We start from the raw sequence: 17,666 nt of genomic DNA, 5'->3' as shown, positions 1-17,666 counted from the left end.
TTGGACTTCTCGTTGTTCAGCCAGGACACTTGTTTTTGGCTCACTCCTTCCTCTGTCATCCCCTCTTAGAAGTGCTTCCAATGACACCAGAAAGGTAAATTCCCAAAAGGCAAATTATTTAAAAAATAGTTAAACCCTAAGTTTTCAAGGAAAACCTCAGCCAGACTCTCCATCAAAAACAAACATAACAGAATCCCAAATACTTTACCTTTGAAGAGAACTTCATTAGGTGGAAAACTATAAAGACAGTTTTTACCTTTGACTGTTCCTCATCCATTGAAGATTCTTCTGATGCATGGGGAGTATTACTCAAAGAGCTGCTTCTCTGGTCATCAGCTGTCACTTTGGAAGGGGCTACTTCTACCACTGACAGTCGACAGCTCTCACTCCTTCCTCCACCCAGTTCCTCCATCCTTGAATGGGAAAAAGATCGTGACCGGGTTTCTTGGGAGAGCTCCACAAACTTCTCTAGGGCACTAAAAAAGTCAATGCGATCTGTACTGAAATCTGAGATTTCAGTCTGGCAACTGGGTTGGGGGCTTGGTGACTCAGGATCAGGGGACATGGGGAGGTCTTTCAGTGGAGATGTCAATTCTTCCATAGGCAGTAGGTGGACATTCATGTCTGCTTTCAGTGCATCTGTCTCCAAATCTTCCACTGTTAAGTCTGGAAACTTGTTGGCGATTTCTGGGACATGTCCAGGCTGAATTAAGGCTTTGGATGCATGGCAGTTGTCAAGAGGAAATTTTGATTCATTCAGACAACACCCTGATGAGCATCCATTGATGTCATTTAAGTTTAATTCATCCTCAATCTGTCCGGCATGAAATTCCCTAGAAGTAAACTCCAAGCAGATCATTCTTTCTTTGGTACACAGGCCTTTCTGATTTGCATCTTGTGGGACCATATGTTCCACAAAGACAGGAGGTATGGGTGGGTGACTCTCCATGGTCTTCACCTCAGCAATCTGGTCTGCTGAGGTGGTGATCTCCTTCTTGTTGAGTTCTAGCCCAGGTTTGCAGATGGGTTCGTGGTGGTCTGAAAGGTCACTATCTGAATGAGATCTCCATAGTTTGTTATGCCGCTGTTTGCTGTGGAGGACATACACAGGAAATATCTTAATCTGGTTTGTAAAGATAATCAACACCCTCCCAGGAGAACACTCCCAGATAAATCTTAACTTGTAAAAATGCTTTGTTATTGCTCAATGGAACTAGGCAATAAACGTTTGAAAAGAAACTCAATTTAATAGCAAAAAACAAAGCAAACAACAACAAATGAGTGTGAGTTTTTTTTTACCTATCAGTCTGACAGGAATTAAAATGGTTGGTAACAGCCAGTGTTGACGATGGTATGGCTAAACAAGCCCTCTCATACACTGGTAGGAGGAGTGTGAATTCAGAATTCTTGTTTTTTGTTTTTTTCAGACAGAGTCTCACTTTGTTGCCTAGGCTGCAGTGCAGCGGCATAATCTCAGCTCACTGCAACCTCTGCCTCCCAGGTTCAAGCAATTCTCCCACCTCAGCCTCCCGAGTAGCTGGGATTACAGGAACATGCCACCACGCCTGGCTAATTTTTGTATTTTTACTAGAGACGGGGTTTTGCCATGTTGACCAGGCTGGTCTTGAACTTCTGACCTCGAGTGATCTGCCCACATTGGCCCCCCACCACACCCAGCTGAATTGTAGATTTTAAAGACTGAAATCTGGCAATAGCGCTCCAAATTTAACCCTTTAACCAACAATTCTTCCTTAATAAATTTTTCTTGGAGGAATACTACTACAAGTGCACACAGATATCCATATGGCCAGGTGAGGTGGCTCACGCCTATAATCTCAGCACTTTATGGGAGGCCGAGGCGGGCGGATCGCTTGAGCCCAGAAGTTCGAGACCAGCCTGGGCAACATGGTAAAACGCCATCTCTACAAAAATATAAAAAATTATCCAGGTGTGGTGGCGTATGACTGTAGTCTTAGCTACTCAGGGGGCTGAGGTGGGAGGATTGCTTGAGCCCAGGAGGGTGAGGATGCAGTGAGCTGAGATTGCGCCACTGCACCCAGCCTGGGTGACTGAGTGATACCTTGTCTCAAAAAAATAAATAAATAAAAATAAAGAAAGATATATAAAGATATTTACTGGCCGGCTGCCGTGGCTCACGCCTGTAATCCCAACACTTTGGGAGGCTAAGGCAGGCGGATCGCTGAGGTCAGGAGTTCGAGACCAGCCTGGCCAACATGGTGAAACCCCGTCTCTACTAAAAATACAAAAATTAGCTGGGCGTGGTAGCGGGCACCTGTAATCCCAGCTACTCCGGAGGCTGAGACAGGAGAATTCCTTGAACCCGGGAGGCAGAGGTTGCAGTGGGCTGAGATTGCACCAATGCACCCCAGCCTGGGTGACACAGCGAGACTCCATTGCAAATAAACAAACAAATAAACAAAAAAAGATATTTACCATGACACTATTTGTGATACTAAAAGATGAGACACCAAACAACAACAAAAAAAGGATTTACATTATAATCCATACAACTATATGCTCTGAAGCTGTTAAAAGCTGTCAGGTCTACAGAAATCTTCTGTGATAAGAAAAAAAAAATTAAAACAAAAAGGAAAAAAAACCTGTCAGGTATTTTAGTGGAATGATATACAAGGTATACTATTCAGCAAAAAATAACCTCAAACACATTTGAAATTAGTGTCTATGTCAGAATAATATAGGAAAAAATCTGGAGGAACATCACCAAACTGATAATAGTGATTCTTTCAAGAAAGGTAGAAATACTTCTGGGGAAGGCTTTTACTTTCTATATTTTACACACACACACAGAGAGAGAGAGAGACAGGGTCTCACACTGCCACCCAGGCTGGAGTGCAGTGAAACGATCAGAGCTCACTGCCGCCTCAACCTCCCAGGTTCAGGTGATTCTCCTGCCTCAGCCTCCTCAGTAGTAGCTGGGACTACAGGTGTTTGCCACCATGCCTGGCTGATTTTTTATTTTTTTTTTGTGGAGATGGGGGTCTCACTGTGTTGCCCAGGCTGGTCTTGAACTCCTGGGTTCAAGTGATCCTCCTGCCTTGGCCCCAGGGATTATTGGAGTGAGCCACCAAGCCTGGCCTCTGTATTTTTATAATTTTTGAATTTAAAAAATGGGCATGTTTAACAATTATAATCAGAAAAAACCCCACTAAAATCAAAACATAGAAGTAATACAAAGGGAATACTCTGTTGGAACCTATTACCAAGTCCTCATAACTGGGATGAAGAACTGATGTAGAATTAATGACTGACATGGGGGCGTGAGGAGCATGGTAAGCATTCTGGAATCAGAAAGCAAAGGAAGGGCTAGTAAATTTGGAGCGAAAGCTTAGTAACAGAATGAAGGGAATAGCATAAAGGATAGGCCCTTTCAGAAGAATCTCTGGGTAAAAATCATTAAGCTAAGGAGACACGTGGAAAAGCAGGTAGGCCAAAGGAAGACTCCCCTCCACCACCCTTTTATGAAAGAGTTCTGAGGTAGGGAGGTGATTTCATTTCAAACCACACACTCTTAAACAGTTCCCAAAACCCCAGCCAAAAAGAGAAAGGTGGCCCCCCTGTTGTTGGTCAGGTTCATCTGCCCAGGAAACAGGTCACTAAGTATGGTCCTTGGGGGTGTGGTCTCCATGACTTACAAGCTGATGAAGAGTTACCAAACCGCAGGGTGGAATGGGAAACTCAGCCCAAAACAACTTGCCCTGGGCTCCGGGCCACGCCTGGGCTCTGCCGAGTCATGCTCAGGCGCCTGTACTAATGTGACCCCCTGTTTGTTCTCAACTCTGCACCTGCTCTCAGCTCCCCCTGCCTGTCTGCTGCTTGGGTGGGGCTCTCTCTGACTCATGCCTGCACAGCAGAGGGGTGCTTTCCTGGGAAGGAGCAGGTCAATCTTTTTATGAAGACAAGCTGTAATCAATCAGCTGGGTATAAGATGGGGTTTTCACCCTTTCCAAGCTGCATGAGCTCCAGCCACCCCTAGGAGGAGACAACATATCACACATCTCAAGTGAGTGGCTGTGGGGAGGGGCAAGCTGACTGTTTGGATAGGTGGGGCCTAAATTGTACATTATGACCAACTGAGGCCAGTGGTTTCCTTTTAAAGTTTCTTCTCTTATATGCAGACATCCTTGTTTCCTGAAATAAATATGAGTGTATTCTCCAATTTCTATCCCTCACCTATCATGAGGATGTTCAAACCTGCACCAGCTTCTCTCACCCACCATAGTAGGACAATGCCTGGGATGCAAATCACTGGGAAGACCCCTCGGGGGGGAGTGGCTGTTTTCACTCTTCTAATAACAGAACAGGCAAATGAAGTTTCATGATCCCAAGAATCCTCCAAAGTATGTTTGTTTTTTTTTGAGACGGAGTCTCGCTCTGTCGCCCAGGCTGGAGTGCAGTGGCGCGATCTCGGCTCACTGCAAGCTCCACCTCCCGGGTTCACGCCATTCTCCTGCCTCAGCCTCCCAAGTAGCTGGGTCTACAGGCGCCCGCCACTACGCCTGGCTAATTTTTTGTATTTTTAGTAGAGACGGAGTTTCACTGTTTTAGCCAGGATTGTCTCGATCTCTTGACCTCGTGATCCGCCCGCCTCGGCCTCCCAAAGTGCTGGGATTACAGACGTGAGCCACCGCGCCCGGCCGTTTTGTTCTTAATACTGCTTTGTTTTGCATGTCTTGAACTTTATATAAATGGTATCCCACTGTATGTATTCTTCATCAATGGATTTTTTTTAAAGATTCATCACTGTGTATAAAGGTAATCCACAGAGTGTAATGCGTATGCCACAATTTATTTCCCTTCTGTTGGTTCAAGCAATTCTCCTGCCTCAGCCTCCAGAGTAGTTGGAATTATAGGCATGCACCACCATGCCTGGCTAATTTTTGTATTTTTAGTAGACACGGGGTATCACCATGTTGGACCAGGCTGGTCTCAAACTCCTGACCTCAAGTGATCTGCCCGCCTCGGCTTCCCAAAGTGTTGGCATTACAGGTATGAGCCACCACGCCTGGCCTCATCATGTTTTAGTCGGTTACACTAAACTGTTTTCCAATGAAGCTTTGTCCTGAGACAGTTTATTCTAACACTTCATCACTGGCAGGAATAGATGTAATACATTAGATCATATCTATTATTTTAAACTGTTAAATTTTAAACTCGGCCGACTCCCCACCTCCCACCCACTTCCAGGCAGGCAGCAAATAAACAGCTTGCCAAAAAAGGAACTTCAGAGTTGGTCTATATTCTGGATGATATAACCAAGTCTCAGATCCTTTTCCCCCTTGAGTGGCCTCTGACCTGAATTTGGATTCATATAAAGACACAGACATACATAAGGTGATTAGGTCATTCTGGGAAAGAATTGGCCTTTTACCTAGTTAATGAACAAGAGGAAATTTTATTTTTATTTTTAAATATTTTTAAGTTGTCAGCCTTGTGTAGGGGCCATGCCAATCTTCTCTGTACAGTTCCAATTTTAGTGTATGTGCTGCCCAAGTGAGCACAAGAAGAAGGAAATTTAAATGACAGATGCATAAGGCATCCCATTATCTTGCCTCCACTTTCATATTGTTACATGTTTGGTGAAACATCAACTCTGAGAGTTATATAAAGGAAAAGGCTGCTAAAAACGGAGTACTTGCGCCTATAATCTAGCTACTCAGGAGGCTAAAGCATGATAATCATTTGAGCCTAGGTGTTGAGTGAGACTAGCCTGGGCAATATAGACATTGTCTCTTTAAAAAAAAAAAAAAAGAGGGCCAGGAGTTATAGTAAAATCAGGCTGTCTACAGTTACTTTTTAGGGTATTAGGCAGCCTGTATAAAGGAAGAGAAAAAGCATTATCTGAATTTTTTTTTGTGTGATATGCTTTAAGATTATTTAACTGGAAAGCTAGTAAGAAAATCCTTTTAAATCTCCATTGCTCTTGGCTGTCACCTGACCAGGAGTTCATCTCTTTCCTTCTCAGGTTGCCTACTGCCAGCTGACCAATGTGCATCAGCTAACTAGACCTCAGTGTCTCCACCAGCAAAGCCAGGGTAAAAGACAACCCAGCCTCCTCTGGCCCTTGTGACAGGGGCACTCAAAGAATCAAAACTGACATTTCTGAGGAACCATGGCACAGACTCTCCCTGGTCACCACCCAGTTTTTTTCCTTGTCCCCTATACACTGAAACCTAACACCACAGACACACGGTCCAACTTGCAAATGGTCTGTTTGAAATCTAAACCTGTCTAATGGAACATAAATCTGCCAGATACCTGCATGATCAGAGCGCAGAATAACAAACAGGGCTGCTGGCAGTTTAATGGAGTTTTAAAACACAGGCACACACACAGACACACACCCCCCTCTCTTGTTTTGCTCCCATCCCCCATCTATAAAAACAGAAAAAATAACATCAGATATGAATACTAAGTAGCTTTATGATACCCCTCTTTTTAGGTCTAAAGGGAAATATTAAACATTAGCCTTCTCCAGGCTCTTAATGATATACTGGGAGGTGCAAAAAGCCCCTTGTATTTCAGAGGGGCTTGGCCCATACCCTCATACTCTGATGAAGACTAACCAATTCACAAATCAGTACAGGAGCCTGGTGTCACTTTGAAAACTTCTCTTCTACTAAGGCCAAAGCACTAAGTGAGTGCCCTCAAACAGAGAGCTGCCACCTCAAATTAAATACCCAGGGCCACCCTGAATAACCATAGAGCTAGCGAATGCTAGGATCAGGGCTCTGCCTCTTTGAGAAAACCACCACAGGCCTCTTGGGATAAAATATAAAATGCAAGATCTAAACACTTGGACAGGAAATGGACTTTCTCTACAAACAATGAGTGAGATTTTTCTAAGGATTTTCCTCTCCTGCTTACCTAAATTGCAAGGCTTGATAGAGCTTCATACAGTCATAGGAGTCTGGGGATTTTTTTCTTTGCTCTTCTAAGCAGGCAGATCTGGAGTGGTACTTCGGTGCCGGGTGAGTCTGCTGGGCCTATTCACTTGGCAGTTAGCCTACAAGTGCCAAGGTGTCCTGATAACACATCATAGATTGCAGACCCTAACAGCTATATATCCAACAGCCATTTTTCTTACTACTGTCAGAGGCCTGATTTGATTTGGGTGTTCACTGTCCCATGGGTTCAGGAAATGTGGCACTTCCCTAGATCCAGGGGATAAATGTGAATACGCTTTTTTTTTTTTTTTTTTTTTTTTTGAGACGGAGTCTCGCTCTGTTGCCCAGGGTGGAGTGCAGTGGCATGATCTTGGCTCACTGCAAGCTCCACCTTCCGGCTTCATGCCATTCTGCTTCAGCCTCCTGATTAGCTGGGACTACAGGCGCCCACCACCACACCCAGCTAATTTTTGTATTTTTAGCAGAGATGGGGTTTCACCAAGTCGGCCAGGATGGTCTTGATCTCCTGACCTTGTGATCTGCCTGCCTTGGCCCCCAAAGTGCTGGGATTACAGGCTTGAGCCATTGCACCCAGCCTTTTTTTTTTTTTTTTTTAAGGTAAGAGTTTTGCTCTTTTGCTCAGGCTGGAGTGAAGTGGCATGATCTCAGCTCACTGCAACCTTTGCACCTTGGGTTCAATGATTCCCCTGCCTCAGCCTCCCGAGTAGCTGAGATTTGTAGGCACCCACCACCACGTCTGGCTAATTTTTGTATTTTTACTAGAGACGGGGTTTAGCCATGTTGGCCGGGCTGGTCTCTAACTCCTGACCTCAAGTGATCCACCCACCTCAGCCTCCCAAAGTGCTAGGATTATAGGCGTGAGTCACCGTACCCGGCTGTGAATATGTTTTATCCAGTCCTGGAAATTCTATTTTCTTGGCCATATGACCCACTCCTAGGCAATGGGTGGGGGGCTTTTGGGGAAGGTCTTCCTATCCAGTTTAAATGCCCCTTTTCTTCAGCCAGATGCTGTACAATTTACAGATGCCTAGAGATGTGGCAGACATCTGGCAATTGTCAGACAGCCTCAAGGACCAAGTGTTAACTAAGGAAGGTGGAACAGAAAGCTGTAGAACACCAGAGTCCATGATTACATTACCACTGAGCCATTACAGAGACTACTTTTTTGTTTCTTTTTAAAGGAGATGATAAGTGGTACAACTTTTATCTTTTATTTGCCCCTGCAGGGTCCACTCTTCAGCTTCCCCACCCTGTTTGCTGCTGCGGAGGCAGCACAACAACAGGCCCCCTAGTTTTCTGACTTCCAGAGGGTTTGGCTATTGGGGAGCTCTGGAAGGAGACTGGAAGAAAGAGTGAGGGCAAGGTATTTACTCTCCTAGCTCCCTCAGCATGGGGCTACCTCGGGCTAGCTGTGTCCCTCTGACAGAAAGTTATTGCTTGTCTCTGAAAGTGCCTTTCTCTAACAAGAGTCTCTTTCCAGGTTCTAGTAACTGCTTCCTCTCTTTTTGGGTCTAGGAGCTGTTTCCAAACAGCCCTGCTGATACAAGTCCCTTGATTCCACTACAATGCCACACTTGTAAATAGTCCCTTTAGAAAAACCCTCCTCAACGGCCAGGTGCGATGGATCACGCCTCTAATTCCAGCACTTTGGGAGGCCGAGGCAGGCAGATCACGAGGTCAAGAGATCAAGACCATCCTGGCCAACATAGTGAAACCTCGTCTCTACTAAAAATACAAAAATTAGCTGGGCATGGTGGCGCGCGCCTGTAGTCCCAGCTACTCAGGAGGCTGAGGCAGGAGAATCCCTTGAATCCAGAAGGCAGAGGTTGCAGTGAGCTGAGATCATGCTACTGTACTCCAGCCTGGCGACAGAGTGAGACTTTGCCTTGATAAATAAATAAATAAATAAATAAATAAATAACCCTCCTCAAATAATCCTAATCTGAGTCTGCTGTTTCTTGCTGAGATCCTGATTGAGGTATTTGATTACTTGCAGCCAAAAGCAGCCTAAGTGACATCCCTAGCACTAGATAGTACTTAAAATCCAGAAAACACCACAATATAGGAAATTCTAGGAACACTTTCCATTTCAGTTTTTAATGGAATATGTCTGTGGGTGGCAGGAGGCAGTAGTGATGTCATGGAAGAGGAAATAAATGGCACATACGTGTGTCTTCTGGGTAGCCTTGGAGGAAGATGAGAATCATATCTGAATAACTCTCAACAATACATAATAAACATTCAAACACATTTTTATTCACAATAACCCTGTGAGATGGATCTCTTGATTTTCATTTTATAGATGGGGTCAGGTAAGGATGAGAAATGTGAAGTAACTTCTCAGGGTTGCAGCAAGGGGGTGAACCAGGAATGGAAACCAGATCTACTGACTCAAATTCTGTGCTTTTCTTTCCCCATGGCTTGTCCCTCCCTCCATGAATCAAGCCTAGGAAGTTGAGATGGAGCAAAAAAAGGAAGGGAAAGGGAAGAAAAGGTGATTTTGGGTTTATACTGCCCTTCTTATCCTCATCTAAGATTTTTCTGAAATTCCTTCAACAACTAAGGAAAACCACACACATTAAAAAAACCCAACCCAACAGCTTGCAGAAGCCTGGGATTCCAGAATAAATACTAAAATTGGCAGGACACATAGTATCCTTCCTCTCAGTGGGTCACGTGAGGACACTGCCCAACATCTGTCATGTGTGTCTAGGAATATATATTTATTTCTTGCTGAATGCTCAGATGCCTCTTTCTTGTGCCAAAAAGAACTGCTACATCCTACCTTCTGATCTAATCTAAAAATGCCATCAAAATCTGGCCCCAAAGACCTACAAATTATTTTAAACACAGGACGCTTCAGTATCCTCCCAGCCTCCTAAGAGAATGGTTCAGATAAAATCATGCCAAATGTTGAGTAAATGGGAGGGGTTTTTAGTGGAAACCATAATGCTATGTGTGGCCACATTTTCACAATACTTTGGGGGCGGGAGGGTGATCCCTCTGCCTGGATAGGCTGGAAGGCTATGTAACATTTTGTTCAGGGGAAACACAGTCCAGATTCAAGAGTCAAGACCAAATCATAAGACTCACTGGAGTCAAACACTGGCAACAGCCCCAACTGCTTCTAGACAGCTGTGCCTTCATCCTAACAAAACCACCTAGAATATACCTACATGGAAAAAACAAAGCAGAATCTAGAAATCCACAGAATTTCAGCATGTAGCATCTCAGGAAACTGATCCTTAAATCACTTAATATCTGATGCTTGTTCCCAAGAGCTGCTGAAGGTGGCTTTAACCACCAAAGGGATAATAATGTAGTGCAACTAATTACTCATTTTATAACTAATTACCAAATTATTATTGAAAACAGCTGGTTCTTACCTACAGAAAGAAAGCTGGTTTTCTTAGACTACAGAACAGTTTTTGTGGCGAAAACAGCCACCAAAATATGTGATAGAGTAAAACACTGAGAAACAGGTAATGTCAACTGCTGCCTGTGTGTATTGAGCTCATAAATTATTTTTTCCTTTTGCAATTTTCTGCATTTTTGAAAAGCATATATAATTGGATTAAATTTTTTTTTTGAGACAGAGTCTCACTCTGTCGCCTAGGCTGGAGTGCGGTGGCACGATCTCAGCTCACTGCAACCTCTGTCTCCCGGGTTCAAGCGATTATCCTGCCTTAGCCTCCCAAGTAGCTGGGACTACAGGTGCCCGCCACCATGCCCGGCTAATTTTTGTAGTTTTAATAGAGATGGGGTTTCACCATATTGGCCAGGCTGGTCTCAAACTCCTGACCTTGTGATCTGCCCGCCTCAAGCCTCCCAAAGTGCTGGGATTATAGGTGTGAGCCACCATGTCCGGCCAAAATATTTTTTAAATAAGAAAGAATTGTTTCTAGGAAGTGCTTTCATACCTCAACGGAGTTATACACATCCCTATTCTGCTGATTTGTCACATGATCAAAATTACTGGAGAAGGCTCAGTGAAACCAAGCACTGAGGTAAAGAAATACCCAAATTAGCAGATGGTACTTATTTTTTTTTAAGAGTCGGCCAGGCTGGGCACGGTGGCTCACGCCTGTAATCCCAGCACTTTGGGAGGCCGAGGGGAGTGGATCACGAGGTAAGGAGATCGAGACCACGGTGAAACCCCGTCTCTACTAAAAATAGAAAAAATTAGCTGGGCATGGTGGCGGGCACCTGTAGTCCCAGCTACTCAGGAAGCTGAGGCAGGAGAATGGCATGAACCTGGGAGGCGGAGCTTGCAGTGAGCCAAGATCGCGCCACTGCACTCCAGCCTGGGTGACAGAGTGAGACCCTGTCTCAAAAAACATAAAAAATACAAATAAAATAGGAATGAATGAATGGGCCAAAAAATTTCCAAGAATTTTAGCTAAGCCTCGCATTACCTTGGGAGTCATTGGTATCCATTTTTTTTTTTTTTTACAAGGCAGCTGAACCTAGTCTTATAAGATGTTGAAAAGTGGTATTAATATTTAGTATTTTCATCCTTTAGTTTAATTATATCAGTCTGAAAGATTAAACGCTTAATCTTCCATACTACTCTTTTTTTTTTTTTTTTTAATTTTTTTGGTACTGCTCCTTATGGGGCAGGGCTATCCCATTGGCAGTGTGTCCAGGGAAATCTTTTTTTTTTGTTTGTTTGAGATGTTGTTTCACTCTGTTACCCAGGCTGGAGTGCATGGTACGATCTCAGCTCACTGCAACCTCTGCCTCCCAGGTTCAAGCGATTGTCCTGCCTCAGTCTCCCAAGTAGCTGGGATTACAGGGGCCCACCATCATGCCCAGCTAATTTTTGTATTTTAAGTAGAGACGGGGTTTCACCATGTTGGCCAGGCTGGTCTCGAACTCCTGACCTCAAATGATCCGCTTGCCTCAGCCTCCCAAAGTGCTGGGATTACAGGCGTGAGCCGCTGTGCCCGGCCAGCCCATACAAATCTTAAATGCTTACACTTATGTTTTGAAAACTGGATTGATAGAGAAATAAGTCTTTTTTGAGAAAATATCACATCCAAATCAGCTTGAGAAGTAGCTACAGAGAAGGACACTTCATCTTGCTTTAGGGAACTTAAAAGGAGGGAGAATCGGAGAAAGTCACTTGACTCACCTTGCCAACAAGATCCCCTGATACTCTTCCAGTTGTCTCATGAAGCTGGGGTTGGGCTTGGTCACTGTTCGTCTTTCTTTCACATAGTCATAGGCTCGGTCCAGATTCCAGCCATATTCCTTCATTGCATAGGCAATCACAGTGGAGGCTGAGCGACTCACCCCCATTTTGCAGTGCACAAGGCATTTAGATCCATGTTTCCTTGTTTGGGAGATTGAGGTAAAGAATAGAGGAAAATACAATAGTGGGGATATTTTAAAAGTTGGGTTCTAGATTTTTCCAAGTATCCTGTCCTGCCCTTCCATTTTCTTGCTATGCAATCTCTCCACTTTGGTACACTCGTATACATTTATAATCAAATGTGTGGGTAGGGTAGAGTAGGGGAGGCAGCTCTAGTGTATTCTCAAACAATATTCAATGTTAATATTATGCTTCTTTAATCCATTCAGCAAACATTTACCAGGCATTTACAATATGTGTAAGGCAATGTGCAAAGTGCTGGGATGCAAAGGTAAGTAACACACAGCTTTCATCCTAAAGGGTAGGATTCAGTGGGAGAAACATACCATTAAAATGCAATATGGGGCTGGGTGTGGTGGTTCACACCTGTAATCCCAGGACTTTGGGAGGCTGAGGCAGGTGGATCACTTGAGGTTGGGGGTTCGAGACCAGCCTGGCCAACATGGTGAAATCCCGTCTCTACTAAAAATACAAAAATTAGTTGGGCAGACTGGGCGCGGCGGCTCATGCCTATAATCCCAGCACTTTGGGAGGCTGAGGCAGGTGGATCACGAGGTCAGGAGTTCATGATCAACCTAGACAAGATGGTGAAACCCTGTCTCTACTAAACATACAAAAAAATTAGCCAGGCATGGTGGTGTGTGCCTGTAATCCCAGCTACTCGGGAGGTCGAGGCAGGAGAATTGCTTAAACCTGGGAGGCGGTGGTTGCAGTGAGCTGAGATGGCACCACTGCACTCTAGCCTGGGTAACAGAGCAAGACTCTGGCTCAAAAAAAAAAAAAAAAAAAAAATCAGGGTCCTGATTAGGATGAGACATAGGAGCATTTAAAGAGATACACACTCTTAGGTGCTGATTTATGCTTGCAAAACCCTGAGAGTGAGTGCCCTCAGTTGTGCCTGGGTGCCCCGTACATCTCTCCGTAATCCTAAGTAAAATTAGCCTTTCTTTTCACTGGGACTGGGGCCTAACCTTTTCCTTATAGAATTAGACTATTCCAGTACCCTTGGATTCTGAAATGAGACAAGCTTTTTTTTCCCCCTAAACCCAGGCTCAAGTGCATGGTGCGACCACAGCTCACTGCAGCCTCAACCTCATGGGCTCAAGCGATCCTCCCACCTCCCTCAGCCTTCCAAGAAGCTGGTATCACAGACATGCACCACTGTGCCCGGCTAATTAAAAAAAATTTTTTTTTGTAGAGATAGGAGTCTTGCTCAGGCTAATCTTGAACTCCTGGGCTCCGGTGATCCTCCTGCCTCAGCAAGATCTTTGTTCAAGTTCTATCTTCACCACTTATTTGACCTCTCTGAATGTTGACAAGATCTGCCCCTCTGGATCTTAGAAAATACTACATGAGAGAACAGTAAGCATGCCATGAATGGTATTATTACTGGGAATAATTTATTAACAGAATTAAAAAATATAAAACACTCTTTCAGGTACTTGCTGAGAATAAAGGAATAGGCTCAAAGCTACAGTATGAGGATTTAGGGAAACTAAGAGGAAGAACTTCCTGACCATGAAGGTCCTTAAGAGAAGTGTGAAATTATTTTTGAAGGAGTTTAAATACAAAAGCACTTCTCATCTGCCAGGGATGGTTTGAACATGGTCCTACCCGAAGGGAGATGTGGCAAACAAGCTCGTTTATGGTTCTCTCTAGTAAAGGAATCAATAGGATTGGCAAGGAAATCCCCAAGGACTTAAAAAAAAAAAAAGCAGTGTTGACATTAATACCAAACACTAAGTTAATACAAAATACTTTCACTAGAAGAGCCAATTAATTTAAGGAAGACATCAACAGAAGGGCCACAGAAAAATTTCATCATTTAGAGTATCATAAAAATAAAGTAAGAGAGTAGGAAAAGATTTCCAAAGTTTGTCTCCTTATCTTCAGTGGGGAGGACCAGTATTCTATCTATCTGAAGTAATTTCTACGATATAACTTAAATCTCCCCCGTTGTGGGGTGGGGGGAGGGGGGAGGGACAGCATTAGGAGATATACCTAATGCTAAATGACGAGTTAATGGGTGCAGCAAAACAACATGGCACATGGATACATATGTAACAAACCTGCACATTGTGCACATGTACCCTAAAACCTAAAGTATAATAATAAAAAAAAATAACTTAAATCTCCCCACTGGCAACTTAATTTCATTCAGAATTTCTTACTTCTCTCATTTCTGTATCTTTTACGGCAGTCTAAGTCTATTTTCTTTAATTCTGTGCTCAATGGAAATAGCCAACATGAGGTTACTTTCTCCTAGGGGTTTACTTTACTTAAAGTGAGTCACTAGCCTTCTGCCTAGGATTAAAAAGATTTCAGTCTCCTCCTTTCCTTAGTTCCTTTTTCCTGAGTACCATCAGTAAGTTGTCTATAGCCCTCAGGACCCAGCCATGTGTGGGGCAAGTGGAACAGAAGCCACAACATTGTGCAGGACTATTACTCACTTTGCTTTAGAGATGAATTTGTAAGTGTCATTCCAGTAAGCCAGGAGATCCGTTGCCTCTTCATCATATACCCGAATGTTATGATACTCAAAGACTCCTGGGAAGAAGTTATCTATTTCTCGAGTGACATTCAAGATATACCGTACCCTGCAAGGAAACCAAGGGAGAATATGTGCTCTACTATTCAGGCTAAATCCAATTCCCAGCACTGTTTTTTCTTACCTAAAACTTGTTTATTCCATAGGCTGAAATTAAATACAAAAATAATGAAGACAGCTAAAAAAACTAAGAGGTTATATTTATTTATTAGAGAAATTATACAACAGGGTTCCTGGGCATAACTGGGCACCAGGGAATTATTCAGCAAAAAGTTATCCACCATGTTCAACATCTAAATTCCATTTTCAGTTTATGTAGTTACATAATCTCATCCTTGATAGTATTCTGAAAATATGCCTCATATTTTACTCCAAAGAATCAACTTGAGTCCATAATCAGACACTTTCTGTTACTAAAATTGTCAGCAATACAATTTATTCTCTGAAAGTCATCTGTATAAAATCAGACTACTGACATGTACCCCAAGGGAAAAAAGAGAGAATGAATAACGATTTCTTCCTATTTTTCTAAATGCCAGATTGTTAGGCTTTGTGCAATTACTCTCTCTAAACTACATGAAAGGCAAATAAGGACAGAACTGGAAGGGTCAGAGAAAAGCTGGACTTAAAACTCCCTTAAACTCATCTGACTGCATTACTGGCTGCTATGGCATCAATGTATCTGAAGATTCTTCTACACTAAGATGCTTGCAGAAGAGAGTTTCTCTCTCAAAACAGTCTTCTATTATCTTTCTCACTGCACAATCTCAATAAACGCTTGAGTTCCATTTACCAAATGTTATCTTTTCTTAATGCTGTGATTTAGACATAGCTGGATGTCTAAGTTTACTCCAACAATACAACATGGACTCACTCATTTCTCTCTGAGACATTGCTTCCTTCTCAGCACAAATGTGAAGTTCTATAAACCCAAACTCTGAAATCAATGAAATGAATACAGAAAAAGAAAGCAGCCATAGCTAACCAAATCTGTGGTTAAGGTCAAGTGGCCAAAAATTTTCTCAGACACGAATTGAATCTGTTTTAACTTGACATCAAAGCTGATAACTACAATTTTTTTAAAAATTTAATTTAAAAAGTGAGCTTGGCCAGGCGCAGTGGCTCACGCCTGTAATCTCAGCACTTTGGGAGGCTGAGGTGGACGGATCACCAGAGGTGAGGAGTTTGAGACCAGCCTGGTCAAGATGGTGAAACCCCGTCTCTAATAAACATACAAAATTAGCTGGGCGTGGTGGCACACGCCTGTAATTCCAGCTACTTGGGAGGCTGAGGCAGAAGAATTGCTTGAACCCGGGAGGCAGAGGTTGCAGTGAGCCGAGATTGCGCCATTGCACTCCAGTCTGGGCAACAAGAGTGAAACTCAGTCTCAAAAACAAAAAAAAAGGGTGCAATTGCTATGGAAAACAGTACAGCAGTTTCCCCAAGGGTAAACACAAAATTACCACAGGACCCAGCAATTCCTTTCCAAAGAATAAATCCAAGAGAAATAAAAACATAAGCCCACCCGAAAACTTGTACACAAATGGTCACAGCAGCATTATTCAAAATAGCTGAAGAGTGGCTCTTTGTTAGCTGATGAACATTAGTGATTTCTAGGGATTGTTGGGGCAGGGGTAAGAAGAAAAATGGAGGTGACTCCTGAAGGGTACAGGCTTTCTGAGTTGAAAAAATGTTCTAAATGGATTGTGGTGATAGTTGCACAGCTCTGTGAATATACTAAAAATCAACAAATTATACATTTAAAATGGGTGAATCGTGAATTGTATGGTATGTAAATTATATTTCAATAAAACTTTTAGAAAAAAAGGCAACACTCCAGCCTGGGTGACAGGAAAAAAAGGAAAAAGAAAAAAAGACAGGCAACACACTTTCCTTATTTATTTATTTATTTATTTATTTATTTTCCCCAAGATGGAGGCTTGCTCTGTCGCCCAGACCTGGAGTGCAATGGCACGATCTTGGCTCTCTGCAACCTCTGCCTCCCCTGTTCAAGCAATTCTCCTGCCTCAGCCTCCTGAGTAGCTAGGATTACAGGTGTGTGCCACCACTCCCACCTAATTTTTGTATTTTTAGTAGAGATGGGGTTTCACCATGTTGGCCAGGCTGGTCTCAAACTCCTGACCTTGTGGTCTGCCTGCTTCGGCCTCCCAAAGTGCTGGGATTACAGGTGTGAACCACCTTGCCCGGCCTCCTTATTTTATTTAAAATAAAAATGAACAATCTCCCACCTCTAATCCCATACCTCATAATAAATTATGGCACTATCTTTCTAGAGGCAGGACACAGCTTCCCAATCCTTTTCATTACAAAGCTGTAGGCAGTCACTGCCAATTGGAACTGAAACTCCTTGAAACTTTTTTCCCATCTCAGCACCAAATGACTCTACAGAGTAACATTTTACTTTGGGTAAAGTTCTCAAGTCAGTAGATTGGATGGAAATGGCCTTAATGTCAAAATTACCCTTGAAAATCCCATTAAGTCATCTATAGGCAGCAGTATATGTGGTTTTGTGTACAGATCCCTGAACTATAATTCTTCACATATTAAAATTTAACAATCACTGAATTTAAGAAACAGGATCTAAGTAGCTATCTGGGAATTTGACCATACTGTTTTTAAAGACAACTAGATATAGTTAGTTGCATTTTATAATTTAGCCTTCTAAGAAGCAAATGATATGATGGGTCTAATCTCCAGCTGGGGTTATATTCTAAATTCATATGTATATATGACATGATTCCAGTGCAGTTGGCAAACACTGCTATACCTCATCTCA

General features: G+C 43.1%; 1 protein-coding gene and 1 non-coding gene across 9 annotated transcripts in view; both read right to left on the bottom strand.

Moving 5' to 3' along the window:
• SSH2 (slingshot protein phosphatase 2) overlaps positions 1 to 17,666 on the bottom strand; it is a 315,105-nt gene that overhangs the window by 9,767 nt on the left and 287,672 nt on the right. For all 8 annotated transcript variants that reach the window (XM_055257466.2, XM_055257465.2, XM_055257468.2 and 5 more), the window contains 3 exons: positions 14,772 to 14,918; positions 12,082 to 12,282; positions 257 to 1,091 (listed from right to left, as the gene is read on the bottom strand). In XM_055257466.2, the coding sequence (XP_055113441.2) occupies positions 257 to 1,091; positions 12,082 to 12,282; positions 14,772 to 14,918 (1,183 nt within the window). The remainder of the gene's footprint in view (positions 1 to 256; positions 1,092 to 12,081; positions 12,283 to 14,771; positions 14,919 to 17,666) is intronic.
• On the bottom strand, positions 5,430 to 5,540 carry LOC129470804 (U6 spliceosomal RNA). Its single transcript, XR_008653332.1, has one exon. It is a non-coding gene; the product is annotated as a U6 spliceosomal RNA (small nuclear RNA).

This window comes from Symphalangus syndactylus, chromosome 20 (genome assembly GCF_028878055.3).
Source record: "Symphalangus syndactylus isolate Jambi chromosome 20, NHGRI_mSymSyn1-v2.1_pri, whole genome shotgun sequence".
Lineage (NCBI taxonomy): Eukaryota > Metazoa > Chordata > Mammalia > Primates > Hylobatidae > Symphalangus > Symphalangus syndactylus.
This window is presented reverse-complemented; position numbering and strand designations above follow the sequence as displayed.